Source organism: Clinocottus analis, unplaced genomic scaffold, assembly GCF_023055335.1.
Source record: "Clinocottus analis isolate CAN_PGR_092001 unplaced genomic scaffold, fCliAna1.0.p SCAF_5, whole genome shotgun sequence".
NCBI lineage: Eukaryota > Metazoa > Chordata > Actinopteri > Perciformes > Cottidae > Clinocottus > Clinocottus analis.
The window spans coordinates 21,767,135-21,785,190 of NW_027176207.1; the positions used below are offsets into that span (position 1 = coordinate 21,767,135).

General features: G+C 44.8%; 1 protein-coding gene across 1 annotated transcript in view; it reads left to right on the forward strand.

Annotated features, from left to right (window-relative positions):
• The window catches only part of LOC137802196 (neuronal PAS domain-containing protein 3), a 218,638-nt gene that overhangs the window by 173,544 nt on the left and 27,038 nt on the right, over positions 1-18,056 (forward strand). The window contains 1 exon segment of the mRNA XM_068599854.1: positions 3,039-3,219. Within this exon segment, the coding sequence (XP_068455955.1) occupies positions 3,039-3,219 (181 nt within the window).

Consider the following 18,056-nt stretch of genomic DNA (forward strand, 5'->3'; position numbering starts at 1 on the left):
CCGCTAGTGACGTCCAATGCGGGCAGCAGAGACGTGAGCAGTTAGCAGCAGCAGCAGCGGACAGCTAGCAGCAGCGGACAGCTAGCAGCAGCGGACAGCTAGCAGCAGCAGCGGGGAGCTAGCAGCAGCGGGGAGCTAGCAGCAGTGGTGTGCTAGCAGAAGTGGACGGTTCGCAGCAGCAGTAAACAGCTAGCAGCAGCAGTGGGGAGCTAGCAGCAGTGGGGGGCTAGCAGAAGTTGGGAGCTAGCAGAAGTGGGGAGCTAGCAGCAGTGGGGGGCTAGCAGAAGTTGGGAGCTAGCAGAAGTGGGCAGTTAGCAGCAGCAGCAAACAGCTAGCAGCAGCAACGGGGAACTAGCAGCAGCAGCGGGGAGCTGCAGCAGCGGAAAGCTAGCAGCAGCGCTAGCTTGCTACGGCGGGGGCATCTACTGAAGGTTGTCGCAGCTCATAACCCGACTTTTACGCTAGTTTCTGCCATCTTTTTCTTTCTCTCTCTAAACTGACGCCCGTATTTGATCGTCTTCTGTCAATCTGTCACCATTTCCAAACCCGCGACCTTAAACGTGCGACGTCCTTCCAACGTCGCCATGATATTAGTCGAATGTCTCACGTGGATCTGAGCGGCTGTCGTCTCGTCTCTCTGCTTCCCGTATGTCGTCCCACTCACGGCGTCACACGAACACATGAGGAAATATATAAATAAAAGCATTATGATGGTGTTGAATCCCTCGGCCCGCCTGTGAGGGCGGGTGGCGTGATGCGCGGCGCTCGAGGTTGCCAAGCCTTCGCCGATTAATAAAAACCAGACGGTCGCCGCATCTTCAGACGCCGGTTACTTTGGTGAAAAACAGACTCGGCGCGTTCAATCAGAGTCACTCGAGTTGCCAAGTCGACATATTGCGGTTCAGACGCAGCAATATGTCGTCGCTTCGTGACCTTCGTCTCCGCCAATGTCACACTTCAACTGCTTTTACTCCTGACTTTCACTCATTTTCATTCAGACTCATATTTAACCTCTTGAGAGCGAGCCGTTTTTTTTTCTCTTCAGTTTTCTTTGCAAACTAAAACGAGTGTATCTCTGCAACCACGAGGGCTATTTGAGGAGTTTTGATGGTTTTATAAAGGCAACACTTGTGGGATTCATCCAGATATCAGGATATATGTTACTGGTGGAGAGTAAATGGAGATAACGGCACAGCAAAAATGAAGAAAAATGAAATAAAAATCACCTCCGGGATGATTATCTCTTTGAAACGAAGCAGCTGCAGATTTAAACTTCCACCAAATCACATCGCAGTGTGTGAACTCTCTGCAAAGCTTGACTTCAAGTTAAAGTGAAGCAGAAAAAAACAAGAGAGGTTTTAGTACAGACCCTTTAAACCTCCAGAATGTGCGCTTTATGTTTCACTTCACTAATGCTGTTCAATACATCTGAATACAGCAGCAACACACACTACATAACGCTCTGTGACCTCAAATCATCTCACAATATTTGCCAACTTTATTGTTTATTTGTCATCAGACATTTGATATTCCAGTCACCTATATATATATATATATATATATATATATATATATATATATATATATATATATATATATATATATATATATATATATATATGTATTTTATGCATGATAAACATGTATTATAAACCAAATATTCTTGCACATCTCCGCCTCCATCGAACTGCAGACTTCCTATACAGTAATGTGTGTTTTTTTCTGTTCCCCCTCTAGTCTATTGTGCGATTAATTCTCTCCGTGTTGTCGCAGTAACTGTCTGAATGTGTAATTCCACCTCTGCGTCGTTCCCTCTGTGTAATTAGCTCCAGCGACTTTATGTAAAATACTTGTGCCGAGTTTTAATTGATTAAAAAGTCGGCGTGTTATTGCGAGGAAGAACAATGTAGATCCAATTTGCACTGTAACGTGTAAACATGAACACTAACTCCCATGGTGCACCAGGGTTTGTGTGCGTGTGTGTGTGTGTGTGTGTGTGTGTGTGTGTGTGTGTGTGTGTGTGTGATTCAGACATCGTTCTCATTCCTTAATCATCACTTTCTGCTCCAGATGAGACTTTATGAGGGGACTAAATTGCCTTAAAGGGATTTCTTATTAAAGGGATTACACCCATGTAATCCCCTTTGTCCCAGTGGACGCCCAAAAACCTGAACACACACCCACACACACACACACACACACTCTCTCTTTTATACAGTACGTAACCAGATTAGCATGTGGAAGTAAAAGTGCTCTCAGTTTTTGATGCGCTGCAAATGAAAACACGGCGAGCTCGTCGGTCACGTGACCCCGTGGAAAATCGCGTACTTAATTGCGAGTGTGTTTGTTAATTGCACCAAAAATAAAAGTGTGTGTGTGTTTGTAACCTTGACATGCATGTGTGTGTGTGTGTGTGTGTGTGTGCGTGTGTGTGGCGTCACGCTGTGGTTTTGCCGGCGCTCCCTCGTCTCATCCCCAATTAACGAAGACAAATCCGCTTCTATCGGCGCTAATGAGAGTCTTTAAGGTGAAGGGACTCTGTATTTATTTAATAAGAAGAAGCTTATTTATTCCATTTCCATGAGAATGAAAAGCCCACGCTGATTCGCTGAGGGACGGATTAGGAGGAGGAGGAGGAAGATGAAGATGGCGGAAAAGAAGAAGGCACGTTTTCATGCACCAAATATGCCTGTTTTTGCCCAAACAGGAATATTTGTTTTATACATACACACCTGTTATATTTTATGTAGGAAGAATGTGACGATGAATCTAGATGGAGAAAGAAAAGTAGAGGAGGGAGAGAGGGAGGAAGAGAGAGAGGAGAGGAAACAGGAAGAAGAGTGTGAGAAGGAAGCTAGCTTGCGCGGGGAGGCGTCACGAGCTAGCAAGCGCTGTGAAGGTGCTAGCGGTGGTGTTTACTTGAGCTCAAACAGCTTGTGGCTCAAGTAAACACCACAGAAAAGGAGGAGGAGGATGAGGAGGAAGAGGAGGAGGAGGAGGAGGAGGAAGATGTCTAACGTCCGTCTTTCTCTCCGCAGGTGGAGCTGACCGGCAGCAGCGTCTTCGACTACATCCACCCCGGCGACCACGTGGAGCTGGCGGAGCAGCTGGGCATGAAGCTTCCTCCGGGCCGAGGCTTGTCTCTGTCGCAGGGCGCCGTCAATGAGGACGGAGCGTCCTCGGGTTCCTCGTCGTCGCACTCCGAGACCCCCGAACCAGGTAGGAAGTAGGAAACGAGGGGGCGGGAAGTCAAGGGGGGAAGTGGTTAAGGCAAGTCGCCTCGCGTTGCTGACTTAACTTAAGGCAGCGTGACTTTTGGAAAACATCGTACAAAGCGCTGTACGAGGATATGTGTGAAGCTACTCCCACAGTTTAAAGCTCCTCCCACCTTTGAAGCTCCCCCCACAGTGTGAAGCTCCTCCCACAGCTTGAAGCTCCTCCCACCCTCTGAAGCTCCTCCCAGCAGGCGTTTGACATCTCACCGGTTGGGAGTTTGAAGGTGTTCTCTCTGACCTTGACGCCTACTTCCTTCACTTGTCTCCTTCACGTGCATTGTTTTAAACACGCCCCATTGTGAAGCCCTCGCTGTTGCATCCTGGGAAATAGACACATTGCTCATTGGGATTCGTTGCATCCCTCCATCGCTCTCATCTCTCCATCTCTCTCCTGCACCACATGTTCAAGACTTCTTTTTTTACCAAATGCTCTTCATTGTGCCTCTCTCTCTCTCTCTCTCTCTCTCTCTCTCTCTCTCTCTCTCTCTCTCTCTCTCTCTCTCTCTCTCTCTCTCGCTGATGATAATTTAAGTATTAGGGGGAAAATCCATTTATAAATTAAACAAAATGACTTGATATCCATCGAGTCCCTTAGTTCATCAGCCTGTTCAAACAAGGAGGGGAAGATTGGCTTGGCGGCGGCGGCCGGGGTCTTCAGAGACGTCGCGGTAATTAGATCTGCTGCGGATTTATTCCTGCTGATTGGTGCTGCTGACGGGTGAGGGGCGGCTTTAAATTAATTGGAGTTCCACATTTGAGGTTTTTTTTTTTTTTTTGTGTATTCTTTGACTTTCTGCAAAACCTCTAAACCGAGACTCCCCATGAGAGAGAGAGAGAGAGAGAGAGAGAGAGAGAGAGAGAGAGAGAGAGAGAGAGAGAGAGAGAGAGAGAGAGAGAGAGAGAGGACACATGTGTGGCCGTCAATGCCAATATGTCTGCAGAGAAAGATAAGGATGAGATCTAAAACATGGATGGTGTTCCCTCATGCTAATATGCCCTAAAGATAGAAGAAGAAGAAGAAGAAGAAGAAGAAGAAGAAGAAGAAGAAGAAGAAGAAGAAGAAGAAGAGGAAGAAGAAGTAGGTGAATGCAAGGAAAATAAGTAGAAGAAGAAGAGGAGAGGGAGTTAAAAGAAGATGAACAGGAGAGGAGAAGTAGAAAAAGGGGAATACACGAAGAAGAAGAAGAAGAAGAAGGAGAAGAAGAAGAAGAAGGAGAAGGAGAAGAAGAAGAAGAAGAAGAAGAAGAAGAAGAAGAAGAAGAAGAAGACAGGAAGGGAGTAGAGACACAAGAGGAGGAACAGATGAATGCTAGAAAAAGAAGAAGAGGAAAGAGAGTTAATGAAAAGAAGATGAACAGAAGAAGAAGAGGAGGAGGAGAAGTAGGAGAATGCAAGAAAAAGAAGTAGAATAAGAGGAGGAGAGGGAGTTGAAAGAAGATGAATAGAAGAAGAGATGGGGAAGTGGAAAAAGGGGAGGAGGAGAAGAAGAAGAAGAAGAAAAAGAAGAAGAAGAAGAAGAAAAAAAACTAGAAGAAGAAGAAGAGGAAGAAGAAGAAGAAGAAGAAGAAGAAGAAGAAGAAGAAGAAGAAGAAGAAGAAGATATCTCTGTGATTCCCAGAGCTAATTTGACCAGAGGCAGGGAAATAGCAAAAGGGAAAGAGGAGGAGGAAAAGAGGAGGAAAAGAGGAGGAGGGGATGAGGACAAAGGTGTTTGTTCTACCATGTTAATTTGTCTAGAGAGGGAGAGATGGAAAGAAAGAGAGGCCGGGGATGTAGGGACGTGTTTGAATGTGCACGAGTGCTTAGCAATGTTAATTTGTCCAAAGGAAGAAAAAGAAAGCGAGAGAGAGAGAGAGAGAGAGAGAGAGAGAGAGAGAGAGGTTTCAGACGGACATGTATGGATGTGAAGGAGTGATCCCCAATGATAATGTGACCACAGAGAGCGAGCGAGAGGGAGGATTAGGATTCATGTATGTGTTCTTTAATGTTAATTTGTCTCCAGAAAAGAGAGCGCTGGAATAAAGAGAAGAAGAGGAGGAGGAGGAAGATGAGGGTTGGTATGAATCTGTATGAGCGCCTCCCAGGAGGAGGCGGGGCTTATCCCAGGTGTCCGGGGTAATCGGGAGTGTTGGCGTCTCCGTCGGACAGCGCGAGGTCGACTTTCCCCCCGACGGGATGTCTGACTCTCTGGATTGAATCGTCCATGAGCGTCCGGGTCTCGCGTCACATCGCACGATTATTTAAAGTCGAGGATTCTCCCCGCGAGTCGGGACCGAGAAGACGCTTCGACCCGCGACCAATCAGAGGGCGTCGGAGTCGGGAAGAAGCTCCCAGCTTCCTGGAGCAAGACTATAAAAAACTAACAGTTTTGAATGATACAACCTGAAGCAACAATGCTTTTCATTCTTCTTTTTACAGTTGAAAGAGAAAGAAAGACAAATAAATCTACGTCTTATTCTTCTGTCGGGACGTTTGTGCGAGTTAAGACAGTCCATGCGTCGGCCATTTTGTTTTAGGCGCCGGCGACAAAATAGAATGAAAAATACAATCCTGGAGGTCCAGTTTTAATGAGTTTGAATGCAAGTTTATGAAATCATGAGAAGGATTGAACTGCCTCTGAAATGTTTGTATTTATTCTGCAACAAAACGTTGAATTATAAAAACTTATGGCGCGTTTTGATGCTTCTTCTTCTTCAGCTTGTTGTATTTCAGTTGTTCCTGCGTAAAGCCACAACATCCTAATAGTTTTAACACTTTAAATCCTTTAATTATGTCTCTTGGACCGTCGCCAGAGATCCAGGAACTCGTCTGAAAGTTGAGTAGAAAATGTTTAATGCTGTTTCTGGTTGAAGTCGGTCTTTGGTTGAGTCTATTAGCCGACATTAGATGCTCAATTTGTGACCAGTATCTTTTCCATTTGTTGAGGCGAGTGTTGGATTTAAGCGCTAACAAAAGATACAATAGTTTAAATTGTGTTCCATGAGGGTTTTGTTAGTTTGTATTGTTTTCTCCAACATTAAATTCCCAGCATCCTCCCTCCAGACGATGAGTAATGCATTTCCACCGGCGCCTCCGTCATTAGCTCAGTCGATAGCTGGCCGCCACCTCGCCTGCTAACGCGTCCGGCTGAGCTTTTCCATTTGTTTACATCTGTTGTTTTTTTCTTTCTCTTCCGCCTTGAGGCGTCTTTGTTTCCTTCCGTCCTTCCTCACCTCCTCCTCCTCCTCCTTCTCCTCCTCCTCCGAGCACATTGGGAGTCTAGCGATCGATCGCTGCTGACTTTGTTTCCGTGTGAAGTTTCACACTCAGGGCTCCGCTTCCTCTTTTCAGACGCCGATGCTTTAAAGTGGAGCAGAATTTATGGCTGTTTGGTGGCGGGTTCATTTATCTGGAGGACATTTAAGTCATTTGGGTTCAACGCCCTCAGTCTCACGGACGTTTGTGCAACGGTCACAAAATACAATCTATTGGTTTTGGGAACAGGAACATGAATTATTCATGTTTTTTTGTGTCGCTCGTCGAGACTTTTTTTCTGGGCCGAGATTATGATAAAGACAAAAGTTATGTTAAAGCAACAAAACCACTAAGTTATGTTGAGGATAAACATCATGGTTGTGCTTCAAATAACTATGTACAGTTATTAACTAACCAACACTTTTCTGCTGCAAAACCAACAGTTGCATTAAGGCGGCTAAACCAACAGTTGGGTTTAGGCGGCAAAACCAACAGTTGGTTTAGGCGGCAAAACCAACAGTTGGGTTTAGGCGGCAAAACCAACAGTTGGGTTTTGGCGGCAAAACTAACAGTTGGGTTTAGGCGGCAAAACTAACAGTTGTTTTAGGCGGCAAAACCAACAGTTGGGTTTTGGCGGCAAAACTAACAGTTGGGTTTAGGCGGCAAAATCAACAGTTGGGTTTAGGAAACAACTAAAAAGACTACTAATTTACTTTCCATCTGCATTAATTTTATCCTGAGCGACAACAACAAAAAGAAGCTACAGTACACACACAAGAAACCTATAAACTGCATTTCTTGACTGCTTTCCGACCCGCCGGGTTTAATTGTGTGATTTCTGACAGTCTCAAAAAAGCCAAAATATCACTTTAAAGCCAGAAGCCTGTTCACCGAAATGTTTGTGGATCGCGTGTAGGCGGGGATTACCTGCAGTGATGACTGCCCTCCTGCGTTTATTGTTTTCGGGGGAAACAAAATTAAAAAAAGACACCACATCCTCTTTGCGTCCTAATTCAACCCGAAGCTCGACAGACTTGTTGCATCTGTTGACGGATCATCGCTGTTGATTCTTAAGCGTCATAATCTCCCTTTTCAACTCCATCATGGAGACATGCAGCTTTAAAACCAGCACAAAGTTACTCCGTTTCCTTTTAAAAGTTCCCACCGTCTAAATCACTTTTCTTTCTTTTTTTCCTATTTTAAAAGTTAATAACTGGGCTTACCTTGGTGGCTGCTCTGTCATAATATATCAGACAGCTGACCCCATCCTTTTAATTACAGTCACGCTCATAAAGTATTGAAATTGGAGTTAAAATATGAGATGACCTTGGTGGAGATAGATCTTCCTTTGAAGCTCCGCACCGCTTTCAACACCCCTCTTGCACTTAAGGGGAGTCATCTTTAAAAGTACATGACGCAATTTGACTAATATCAGTCAAACTGAGGCTGAGAGGCTCCGACGCCTCTGAAGGGTGAGTGGTGGAAAATTATTACTCACGAGTGTGATTCAGAGTCTCTTTGGGAGGGAGGAGGAGCGCTTCATTACAAGGCGCCGGTTTAGAGTCGGCGGGACATTTAGATTCTGTCTGACGTCGGTTGGCTGTTGATTTTGACCTTTGACCTCCTCACTTGGAGGTGACTTGTCATTGCTATTGTGGAGATAACGTTCACCTTTGACCCGATAGAGACGATCTGGCCGACCTGGTACCAAGCTTCAGGGACTTGTCTGTGTTTTGAAAACTGATTTTGTTAAATTCGGCGGCAAAACTAACAGTTGGATTTAGGCGGCAAAACTAACAGTTGGGTTTAGGCGGCAAAACCAACAGTTGGGTTTAGGCGGTAAAACTAACAGTTGGGTTTAGGCGGCAAAACCAACAGTTGGATTTAGGCGGCAAAACCAACAGTTGGATTTAGGCGGCAAAACCAACAGTTGGATTTTGGCGGCAAAACTAACAGTTAGGTTGGTTTTGATGCAACATGGCGGCCACAGGTTGACATTCTTTGCACCAATTCCAGTTCTTTTAAAACCATCTGTACTAAACAAACAAAATCCAATTAGTTCTCCAAGATGACAGTTAAAACTTTCTTTTCTTTTGATTCTTTCAAACCAAAGAGTGACGGTCAGAAATGATCAAATTACAAATAAATGTGCGTCCAAGTTTTACGAGGAAGTAAGACCGAAGGCGAGGAAGTGCCATGATAATCTTTTTTTGTGCAAATGTAGATGTGTAATAAAGATATGATTCAGGTTTTTGGATCATTCTTTGGACTTTGATACAAAATGCATTTAAATCCTGGTTTTTACAGCAGTTAGTAGCCTCTTGCCTGTTTAAGTGCTCGTCGTCAGTTCATTTTTTTTTACATCGGATGCTTTAAAAAGCTTTTCGTAAAACATGCATGGTAAATACACTCCTCACATTTCAAGGAAAAGAACCCGGCGTATCCTTGTGATGTCTATTTTATTTTTTGTGTGTTTTCCTACAAAAAAACCTGCAATTTCTGCTCGTTACACGACCGCAGTCTTCTCCAATTACGCTCAAGTCTTCACAGGAATCAACTTATTTAGTAAAAAAAGATCGTGAAATACTCGGAGAGACGTCTCATCATCAGGACGTCTGAATGACGGAGGCTTCTCGAACGCATCGTGAGGATTTTTTTGATTTGAAAAGAGTCTAAAATCTCTGATGTCAAAGTGACTTTTGAACACTTCTCTCTCTAAACTGCATGACCTCATGATGATGACACCTCAGACAGAAGAGAGCTTTTCATCCCCCACGTTCCCTGAACACAACCTTTTGTTCTTCACGCTCTAATGATGTGTTGCACCGTCAGGAACACAGCAGGTAAAACACCACATTTGCAAAAGAAACCCTCTCCTGGTATAATAACCAAATCCATAACTTTCCTCATCAACCTGCGTTCACGCTTAGAGAACCTTCGGCTCGACGCTTCATCGCGTTCACGTCCTCACGCCATCCTGCGGAAAAGCTCGCAACTTAATTGAGTATTTATTTCAATTTTTTTCTCTCATCAGAGAGAAAAAATTAGTGAGAAAAACACCTCGAATTTCCAAAAGTCCTCGTGGAAGTGTGGCAGCCGTTCTGCCCTCCAGGAAAACGCCATAAGCTCCCCGTTATTAGCTCCTCGCGGTCTAATTGTCCGCGGCGTCGCCTTATTTCAACATCATAAGTCTTTGATTATTGTTGCTAATTACACGATTAGCACAATGGAGGAGAATAATTCATCGTAATCGCTCACATTTATCATAATTACACAAGTTTACAGTCACCTACGGTTAATGTCATTTAGAGCGGCCGGCGGCGGCGACGACGACGGCCCAAGGACGAGCTCTCTGAGGGCGAGTGAGAGAGAGAGAGAGTGTGTGTGTGTGTGTGTGTGTGTGTGTGTGTGTGTGTGTGTGTGTGTGTATTTGTATTTGAAAATGTCACTTGGACTCCAGGACACGAGGCAAAGGTCAAATCTGGCGGGATGTACACACACACACACAACACACACACACACACACACACACACACACACACACACACACATACACACACACACTCCAGTCTTCTTCACCTAGTCTGATAAGTTTTATGCGCAACATTCTTCTTCATGCAGGATCCCTGCATGATATATATATATATATATATATATATATATATATATATATATATATATATATATAGTTATATATAATATGTACAAATTATTATTATTATTATTATTATTATTATTATTATTATTATTATAAACTATATACAACTCATGACTTTCATAAAGAAACATTACTCTGGTTTGTTACATTTATATCAATATAAATATATAATATATTCAATAATAATTTATATGAAATTAAAATGATGTATAATATATTTATGTAATCTTCATCCACTATAGTTATTTAATATTAATTGCGAATTACTATCCAAAGAAATACATTTTCTGTCAGATAATATATTGATTTAATCTAAAAAATAATTACGTATAACAAATTATGAAAAGTGCTTTATTCAATCTTAATATAATATATGTTTATGTTTAATATATGTTTATATATTATATGCATTTAATTATATATATATATATATATCTTATAGTATATGAATTTTCAATTATTAAATATATTTTCTCCAAGATTATGTTGTTTTATCTGCATTACAAACGATGAAAAGTCCTTTATTTATAAATCTTAATATAATATATGTATTTAGTCTAAATATAATATAAATATATACATAATGTTGACATTTCACAAAATAAGAAAGACCTCATAAGTGTGTGTGTGGTCAAGTCTTCACCAGGAGACGGTGTGTGTGTGTGTGTGTGTGTGTGTGTGTGTGTGTGTGTGTGTGTGTGTGTGTGTGTGTGTGTGTCCCAGGTGAAACGTCTTTGTTTCAACCCACATCATGATCTCTCTTCACCGTCCTCAGCGTGTCGTTGAGCAACACGTGACCTTAGCGTGACTTTAGCGTGACGCGCGTCCTCCTGCAGCTGGAGGTCCGGTGGTCCGGCGGCGGCGGCGGCGGCGGCGGCGTTGGTTCCCCTCACAGCGGCGTGTCCTCTGAACTCCACTCTCACGGGGAGAATTAGTCACAATGGCTTTAGTGAAAGTGCTCAAACTAATTAAATCAGCGTGTGGAGTGTTTTAAAGCAACAGAGCCACTCGAGGCCGACAAAGAACTTTGCAGACGCGGAGGATTATGACTAAAACAAAATGATCCGTTCGGTTCAGTTTTAATAAACCGCCCGCCGCCTCTCAGCGGAACCTTTCGGAGACACAATGGCCAATCACGGGCCATTATTCTGAGAGTTTTTCTAATTAGGCTCCTTAACGAGGACGGGCTGTTTACAATGGAGCCTGCAGATAACGGGCGGCGCCGGACGGCGAATGGAGCGCTCCTCTCGCCGCTATCTGTCTGTCACAGCGCCGATAAGGCGGGAACTTCTCAAGGTCCAACACTCCACTTTTAATTTGTGGACACGGGGGAGTGTGTGTGTGTGTGTGTGTGTGTGTGTGTGTGTGTGTGTGTGTGTGTGTGTGAGAGAGAGAGTTTAAATAGGAGTGTGTGTGTATGCGCACCTGTGTGTATGTGTGTGCGTGTATGTGCTTAATCAACCTAAGTTTAAATAGGAGTGTGTGTGCTACACAGGAAGAAGATGTGTGTATTTGTGTGTGTGTGTGTGAATTATAGACTTCTATACAACCAGAGGAGTCGCCCCCTGGTGGTCAGGAGAGAAAATGCAGCTTTAACATATGAAGCATAGACTTCTATACAACCAGAGGAGTCCTCTTCCTCCTCTGATTACGGATGCTAATATGTTCAGTCCGTCCATCTCTCTCTCTCTCTCTCTCTCTCTCTCTCTCTCTCTCTCTCTCTCTCTCTCTCTCTCTCTCTCTCTCTCTCTCTCTCTGGATTCAATTACACCAGACGCTCTCGCTCTGTTAACCTCTCTGTTACTTCCTCTTTCTCCTCGTGCTATTCTCCGTCTTCTGTTCTTTTAATATTTATTTATTTTCTCCACCTCCTCTTTCTTGTCCGGGTCGTCTTTTATCTGCCGCTGTCGTCCGGCCGAGCGTGAACAGAGGGAGGAGGGGGGAGGAGGGGGGAGGATGGGGGAGGAGGGAGGGGGGAGGAATTAAAAGAGAGGAAATAGAGAGACAGAAGGACGAGAAGACACAAAGGAAGGAAGAGACGAGCGAGTTATGGAGATGGAAATGAAATGTGACGGAGAGAGAGAGAGAGAGAGAGAGAAAGAGAGAGAGAGAGAGAGAGAGAGAGAGAGAGAGAGAGAGAGAGAGAGAGAGAGAGAGAGAGAGAGAGCGAGTCGATGAGCAGTAATGGACCGATTCAAGTTTGAAAGCCGACTGCAGCAATTTAGTTTGAATTGATTCAAATGAATTTCTACTGAAGAAGCTTCTTGTCACTGAAAGTCTGTTTCAGTTAAAGAGTGTAAAGAAGAAGCTGCTGCAGACAGGAAGTAAAGAGACAGACAGGAAGTAAAGAGACAGACAGGAAGTAAAGAGACAGACAGGAAGTAAAGAGACAGACGGGAAGTAAAGGGACAGACAGGAAGTAAAGAGACAGACGGGAAGTAAAGAGACAGACGGGAAGTAAAGAGACAGACGGGAAGTAAAGAGACAGACGGGAAGTAAAGAGACAGACAGGAAGTAAAGAGACAGACGGGAAGTAAAGAGACAGACGGGAAGTAAAGAGACAGACAGGAGGTAAAGAGACAGACAGGAAGTAAAGAGACAGACAGGAGGTAAAGAGACAGACAGGAAGTAAAGAGACAGACGGGAAGTAAAGGGACAGACAGGAAGTAAAGAGACAGACGGGAAGTAAAGAGACAGACGGGAAGTAAAGAAACAGACGGGAAGTAAAGAGACAGACAGGAAGTAAAGAGACAGACAGGAGGTAAAGAGACAGACAGGAAGTAAAGAGACAGACAGGAGGTAAAGAGACAGACAGGAAGTAAAGAGACAGACAGGAGGTAAAGAGACAGACAGGAAGTAAAGAGACAGACAGGAGGTAAAGAGACAGACAGGAAGTAAAGAGACAGACAGGAGGTAAAGAGACAGACGGGAAGTAAAGAGACAGACAGGAGGTAAAGAGACAGACGGGAAGTAAAGAGACAGACAGGAGGTAAAGAGACAGACAGGAAGTAAAGAGACAGACAGGAGGTAAAGAGACAGACAGGAAGTAAAGAGACAGACAGGAGGTAAAGAGACAGACAGGAAGTAAAGAGACAGACAGGAGGTAAAGAGACAGACAGGAAGTAAAGAGACAGACAGGAAGTAAAGAGACAGACAGGTAGAGGTGAGACAGGTAAAGGTGCTGCTCGTCTTGGAGGAGTTTTCAGAGTAAAAGCCCCACGAGGAGACGCTGGACGCTGCGTTTAAGTAACCGGCCTCTTTGTGGGAAATCTGACATTTGTGCTGTTTGTTTGTGTTTGTTTTTGTTTTCTTGTTTACCCCACCCTCTCTCTGTCCTCCTCAACCCTCCATCTCTCTGTCCTTTCTTCACCTCCCTCTCTTTCTTTTTTTATGCTCTCTCTCTCTCTCTGTCTCTCTCTCTCTCTCTCTCTACTTGGAAGTAATTATGCAGGTTGCAGATACAGACAATTACTTATTATCTCTCCGTGTGTGTGTGTGTGTGTGTGTGTTTGTGTGTGTGTGTGTGTGTGTGTGTGTGTCGTAGTCCTCGTGACCTCTGACCTCCTTCAAAACAAAGACGAGCTGTCAGTCTCTCCATAATGGAGAAAGCAAATAGTTCATTAATTTACTCTCCTCCTCTCTCCTCCTTCTTCTCTCCTCCTTCCTCCCTCCTCCCTCCTCCTTCCTCCCTCCTCACATGACTTCATGCTAGCCTGTAAAAAAGCTCCTTTACGGTCACATGACTTCAAAAGAGGGAAAACATTTTTCAAGATTGTTGAAAAGTAAATAACTTTGGTCGACAATAAACAGCCATTTCACTTTAAAACTCACCTCAACCTCTTTTTGGTCCTTCTCTTTCTCCGTCCTCCCTCCTTATTTTGTCTCCTTCCCTCCTCCTTTCTCCCTCCTCCCTTCCTTCCTCCCTTCCTTCCTTCCTTCCTCACTATCCTCTGTTCATTCTCTCTCTCCTCCCCTCTCGATCCATTCCCAAAGGAGGAAGAGGAAGAGGCTAAAGACAGCTTAGAGGAGCCTTAAGAGTCCTGTCACAGGGAGATCACTGATGGGGGAGGAGGAGGGAGGAAGAGGAGGGGGAGGAAGAGGAGGAGGTGTCCCTGTGGAGGAAAGACATGAGACAAGAGGAGAGAGAGAAAGACAAAGCCGGGATCAAGGCGTCTCCAGACTATTAGAGCGCCGTTTGATTTGAGCTCATTGTCCTGATAAGACCGTCAAAATAAAAGTCTTTTTTATTTATTTTTGAAATCGCAGAGAGTGATGGTGATGGATGAGGGGAGGAAGGTAGGAGAGAGAGAGAGAGAGAGAGAGAGAGAGAGAGAGAGAGAGAGAGAGAGAGAGAGAGAGAGAGAGAGAGAGGGAGGAGTGGAGGAGAAAAATGAAGGAGGAGGAGGATATTTTAACTTTCTTTACCTTTGGTTCCCAGGCTTTTACATTGTGGGAAAAAGCTTTGAGGAAATCTACCATCACTCAAACACACACACACACACACACACACACACACACACACACACACACACACACACACACACACACACACACACACACACACACTCCAGTCTTCCTTCACCTTTATTTTCTTCCGCCTCTTCTTCTTCTTGTCTTCTCCTCTCTGCATCTATCTTCTATTCATCATCATGCCCCCCTCTTCCTCCTGCTCTTCATCTTCCTCACCTTTATCTCCCTGATTTGTTTTTCATCCTCTCTCCTTTCCCTCGTCTCCTTTCGTCCTCCCCTTCTTCCATCTTTCATCTCTTCTTTCCCTCTTTCTCTACATTCTCACACTCTTCCTCTCCCCTTCCTCCCCACCCTCCTCTTCCTCCTCCGCCTTCACTAAACCGAAAAATTATCACTTTGGCTTTTCTTCCTGACACAATTTTTCAAATCCTGCCTGATAGGAAACACATTCTGTTCGTAAGGCAAGTCCCTCTTCCTCTTCTTCCTCCTCTTCCTCCCCCTCTTCCTCCTCCTCTTCCTCCCCCGCTGAAGGTAGCAATTCAATTACAGCCGAGGAGGCGATAGTGAGCCGGAGAGGCAGGAATATGACAGGACAGTTACAGAGTGTTTACACAATTAAACTTTCACTGACAATACTCTCCATCTGTGATGAATGCCTCGTGTGTGTGTGTGTGTGTGTGTGTGTGTGTGTGTGTGTGTGTGTGTGTGTGTGTGTGTGTGTGTGTGTGTGTGTGTGTGTGTTTATATACTGTATGTTTAGGTTACTTCTGCTCTTATATGATTGTGTGTACGTGTGTGTGTGTGTGTATTTGTGCGAGAGCTACGGCACATTTGTCATGATTGCCTCTCGCCCGCCACCTCTCTGAAGTCCCTCGGCTCCTGCTGTTGCATTCTGGGTAAGGAGAGGAAGCGAGGGAGGAAGTGATGGGGAGAAAGAGAGAGAGAGGGAGGGAGGTGATGGAACGGAGATACAGGAGGAGAGAGAGAGGAGACATGGTGTTGGTTTGAGTTTTAAAGGAACAGTTCAACATCGCTGTGAGAGTCTCATGTCTCCAGGAGCGGCGGTTAGCTTAGCTTAGCATAAAGACTGGAAGCAAAGGGAAACAGCTAGCCTCCATCCAAAGTCTGAATTTTTGTCTGCGGGAGAAGTTTCTCTGAAGTGTCTCGTCTACTGAGGGAATAAATCAAGAGAGAAGTCATTCATGTGGACTTCTATACAACCAGAGGAGTCGCCCCCTGGTGGTCAGGAGAGAGAATGCAGCTTTAACACATGAAGCATAGACTTCTATACAACCAGAGGAGTCGCCCCCTGGTGGTCAGGAGAGAGAATGCAGCTTTAACACATGAAGCATAGACTTCTATACAACCAGAGGAGTCGCCCCCTGGTGGTCAGGAGAGAGAATGCAGCTTTAACACATGAAGCATAGACTTCTATACAACCAGAGGAGTCGCCCCCTGGTGGTCATTTAGTGACTTTTAGATGATTTTCTGCTTCTTCGTCTCGTCTTCTTCGTCTCCTCTGGTGCTTTTCGTGAGTTTCTCTCCTCTTCTTTCTACTTTCAGTCGTTTAGCGTGCTACACGTGTCCGTGCTATCCTCCGTGATACTTCACCCACTCGTTAAACCAATTATATTCGCGTCTTTCCCGCCCCGTCGTCGTCGTCGTCGTCGTCGTCGCGGCAGCAGCTGGCGGAGGTCGCGGTGACCTTGATGTAGCTTTTGTCTTCGCCGCCGCCGTCACGTTAGCTAGTTATCAGTCGGACACAACGGGCTCTCTGAACCAGGCGGCTGTACTGTCTGACAATGATACACCGTCCCACCGAGACACACACACACACACACACACACACACACACACGCACACGCGTGTTAAGAAACCCTCGGCACTCTGGGTATTGTCCAAAGATCACAGGCGTAGGTGAGTTGTTCTTTTTAATTAATCATTTGTCCTTCAAACGTGGGGAAAGTTTGGCTCCGTAGATAATTAGCCGCCTGCTGCCTTTGTGCCCTAATCTCTGTCTTGTAGGAGCAGCGTCCCTGAAGGCACCACGGCAACGAGCAGAATGAGAAAACACCTCCGAGTCCACACATGCTGCTCCTCCTCCTCCTCTTCCTCCTCCTCTTCTTCTTCTTCTTCTTCTTCTTCTTCTTCTTCTTCTTCTTCTTCTTCTTCTTCTTCTTCTTCTTCATCTTGTTCTTCTTTTTTTTGTATTTCCCTTTTTCTACTTCTCCTTTTCTTCTGTTCATCTTTTTTAACTCTCCTCTTTATTTGTCCTTTTTTCTTGGATTCTCTCCTCCTCTTACTTTTCAATTCATCTTCTTTTCACCCCTCTTCTTCTTCTTCTTCTTCTTCTTCTTCTTCTTCTTCTTCTTCTTCTTCTTCTTCTTCTTCTTCTCCTCCTCCTCCTCCTCTCTTCCTTCGTCTTTACTTCTTTTTTCTTGCATTCCTCTCTTCCTCCTCCTGTGTCTCTTCTCCCTTCATGTCACTCATGCAGAAACTGTTTAATTGTACAAGAACACACACACACACACACACACACACACACACACACACACACACACACACACACACACACACAGCCTTGGAAAGGAGGCGATGGTGTGGAAGTGTGTGTGAATGAAAGGGGGAACCGGGTGTGTATGACAATGAAAGTGATATCTCGAGTGTGTGTGTGTGTGTGTGTGTGTGTGTGTGTGTGTGTGTGTGTGTGTGTGTGTGTGTGTTTGTGTGTGTGTGTGTGATTCTGTGGGGAAACTAATCCCATTAATTCAAAGTGAATAACAAATAGAGAGAGAGAGAGAGAGAGAGAGAGAGAGAGAGAGAGAGAGAGAGAGAGAGAGAGAGAGAGAGAGAGTCCTGCTCCCCTGTCGATCGTCCGTCCTCCCTCTCCTCCGCTTCCTCTCTCTCTCCATCATCATTATTCCTCCGTCAGATCGGCGGCTGATTTCCTGGAGGACTGAGAGAGGACTGATGGAGGGATGAAGGGATGGAGGGATGGAGGGATGGAGGAGGGAAACACGAGGGAGGGAGAGAGAGCTGGAGCTGCACCTCCTCCAGCGAGGCCTCGCTTCCTCTTTCCTTCCTCTTTCCTTCCCTCTTTCCTTCACCTCCTTCTCATTCCTCTTTTCCTCTATCTGTCTCGTTCCTCCTCGTCTCTCTCTCCTTCTCTTCCTCCTTCATTCTCATACGTTTCTGCCTCTCTTATCTCCTCACCTCCTCCCTCCTCTCGTTTCCTTCTTTACCTTCCTCTCCTCCCTTTTCCATCTCCTTGTTTACTTTCTCTCTTTCCTTTTTCCTCTTTTCATACTTTTCTCGTCTTCTTTCACTCTCTTTTCACTTCCTTCTCTCTTCTCTCCCCCTCACTCACTCTCACCTTCTCTTCTTTTTGTCTTTTCATCCCTCCTTTCTTCCTTTCCATC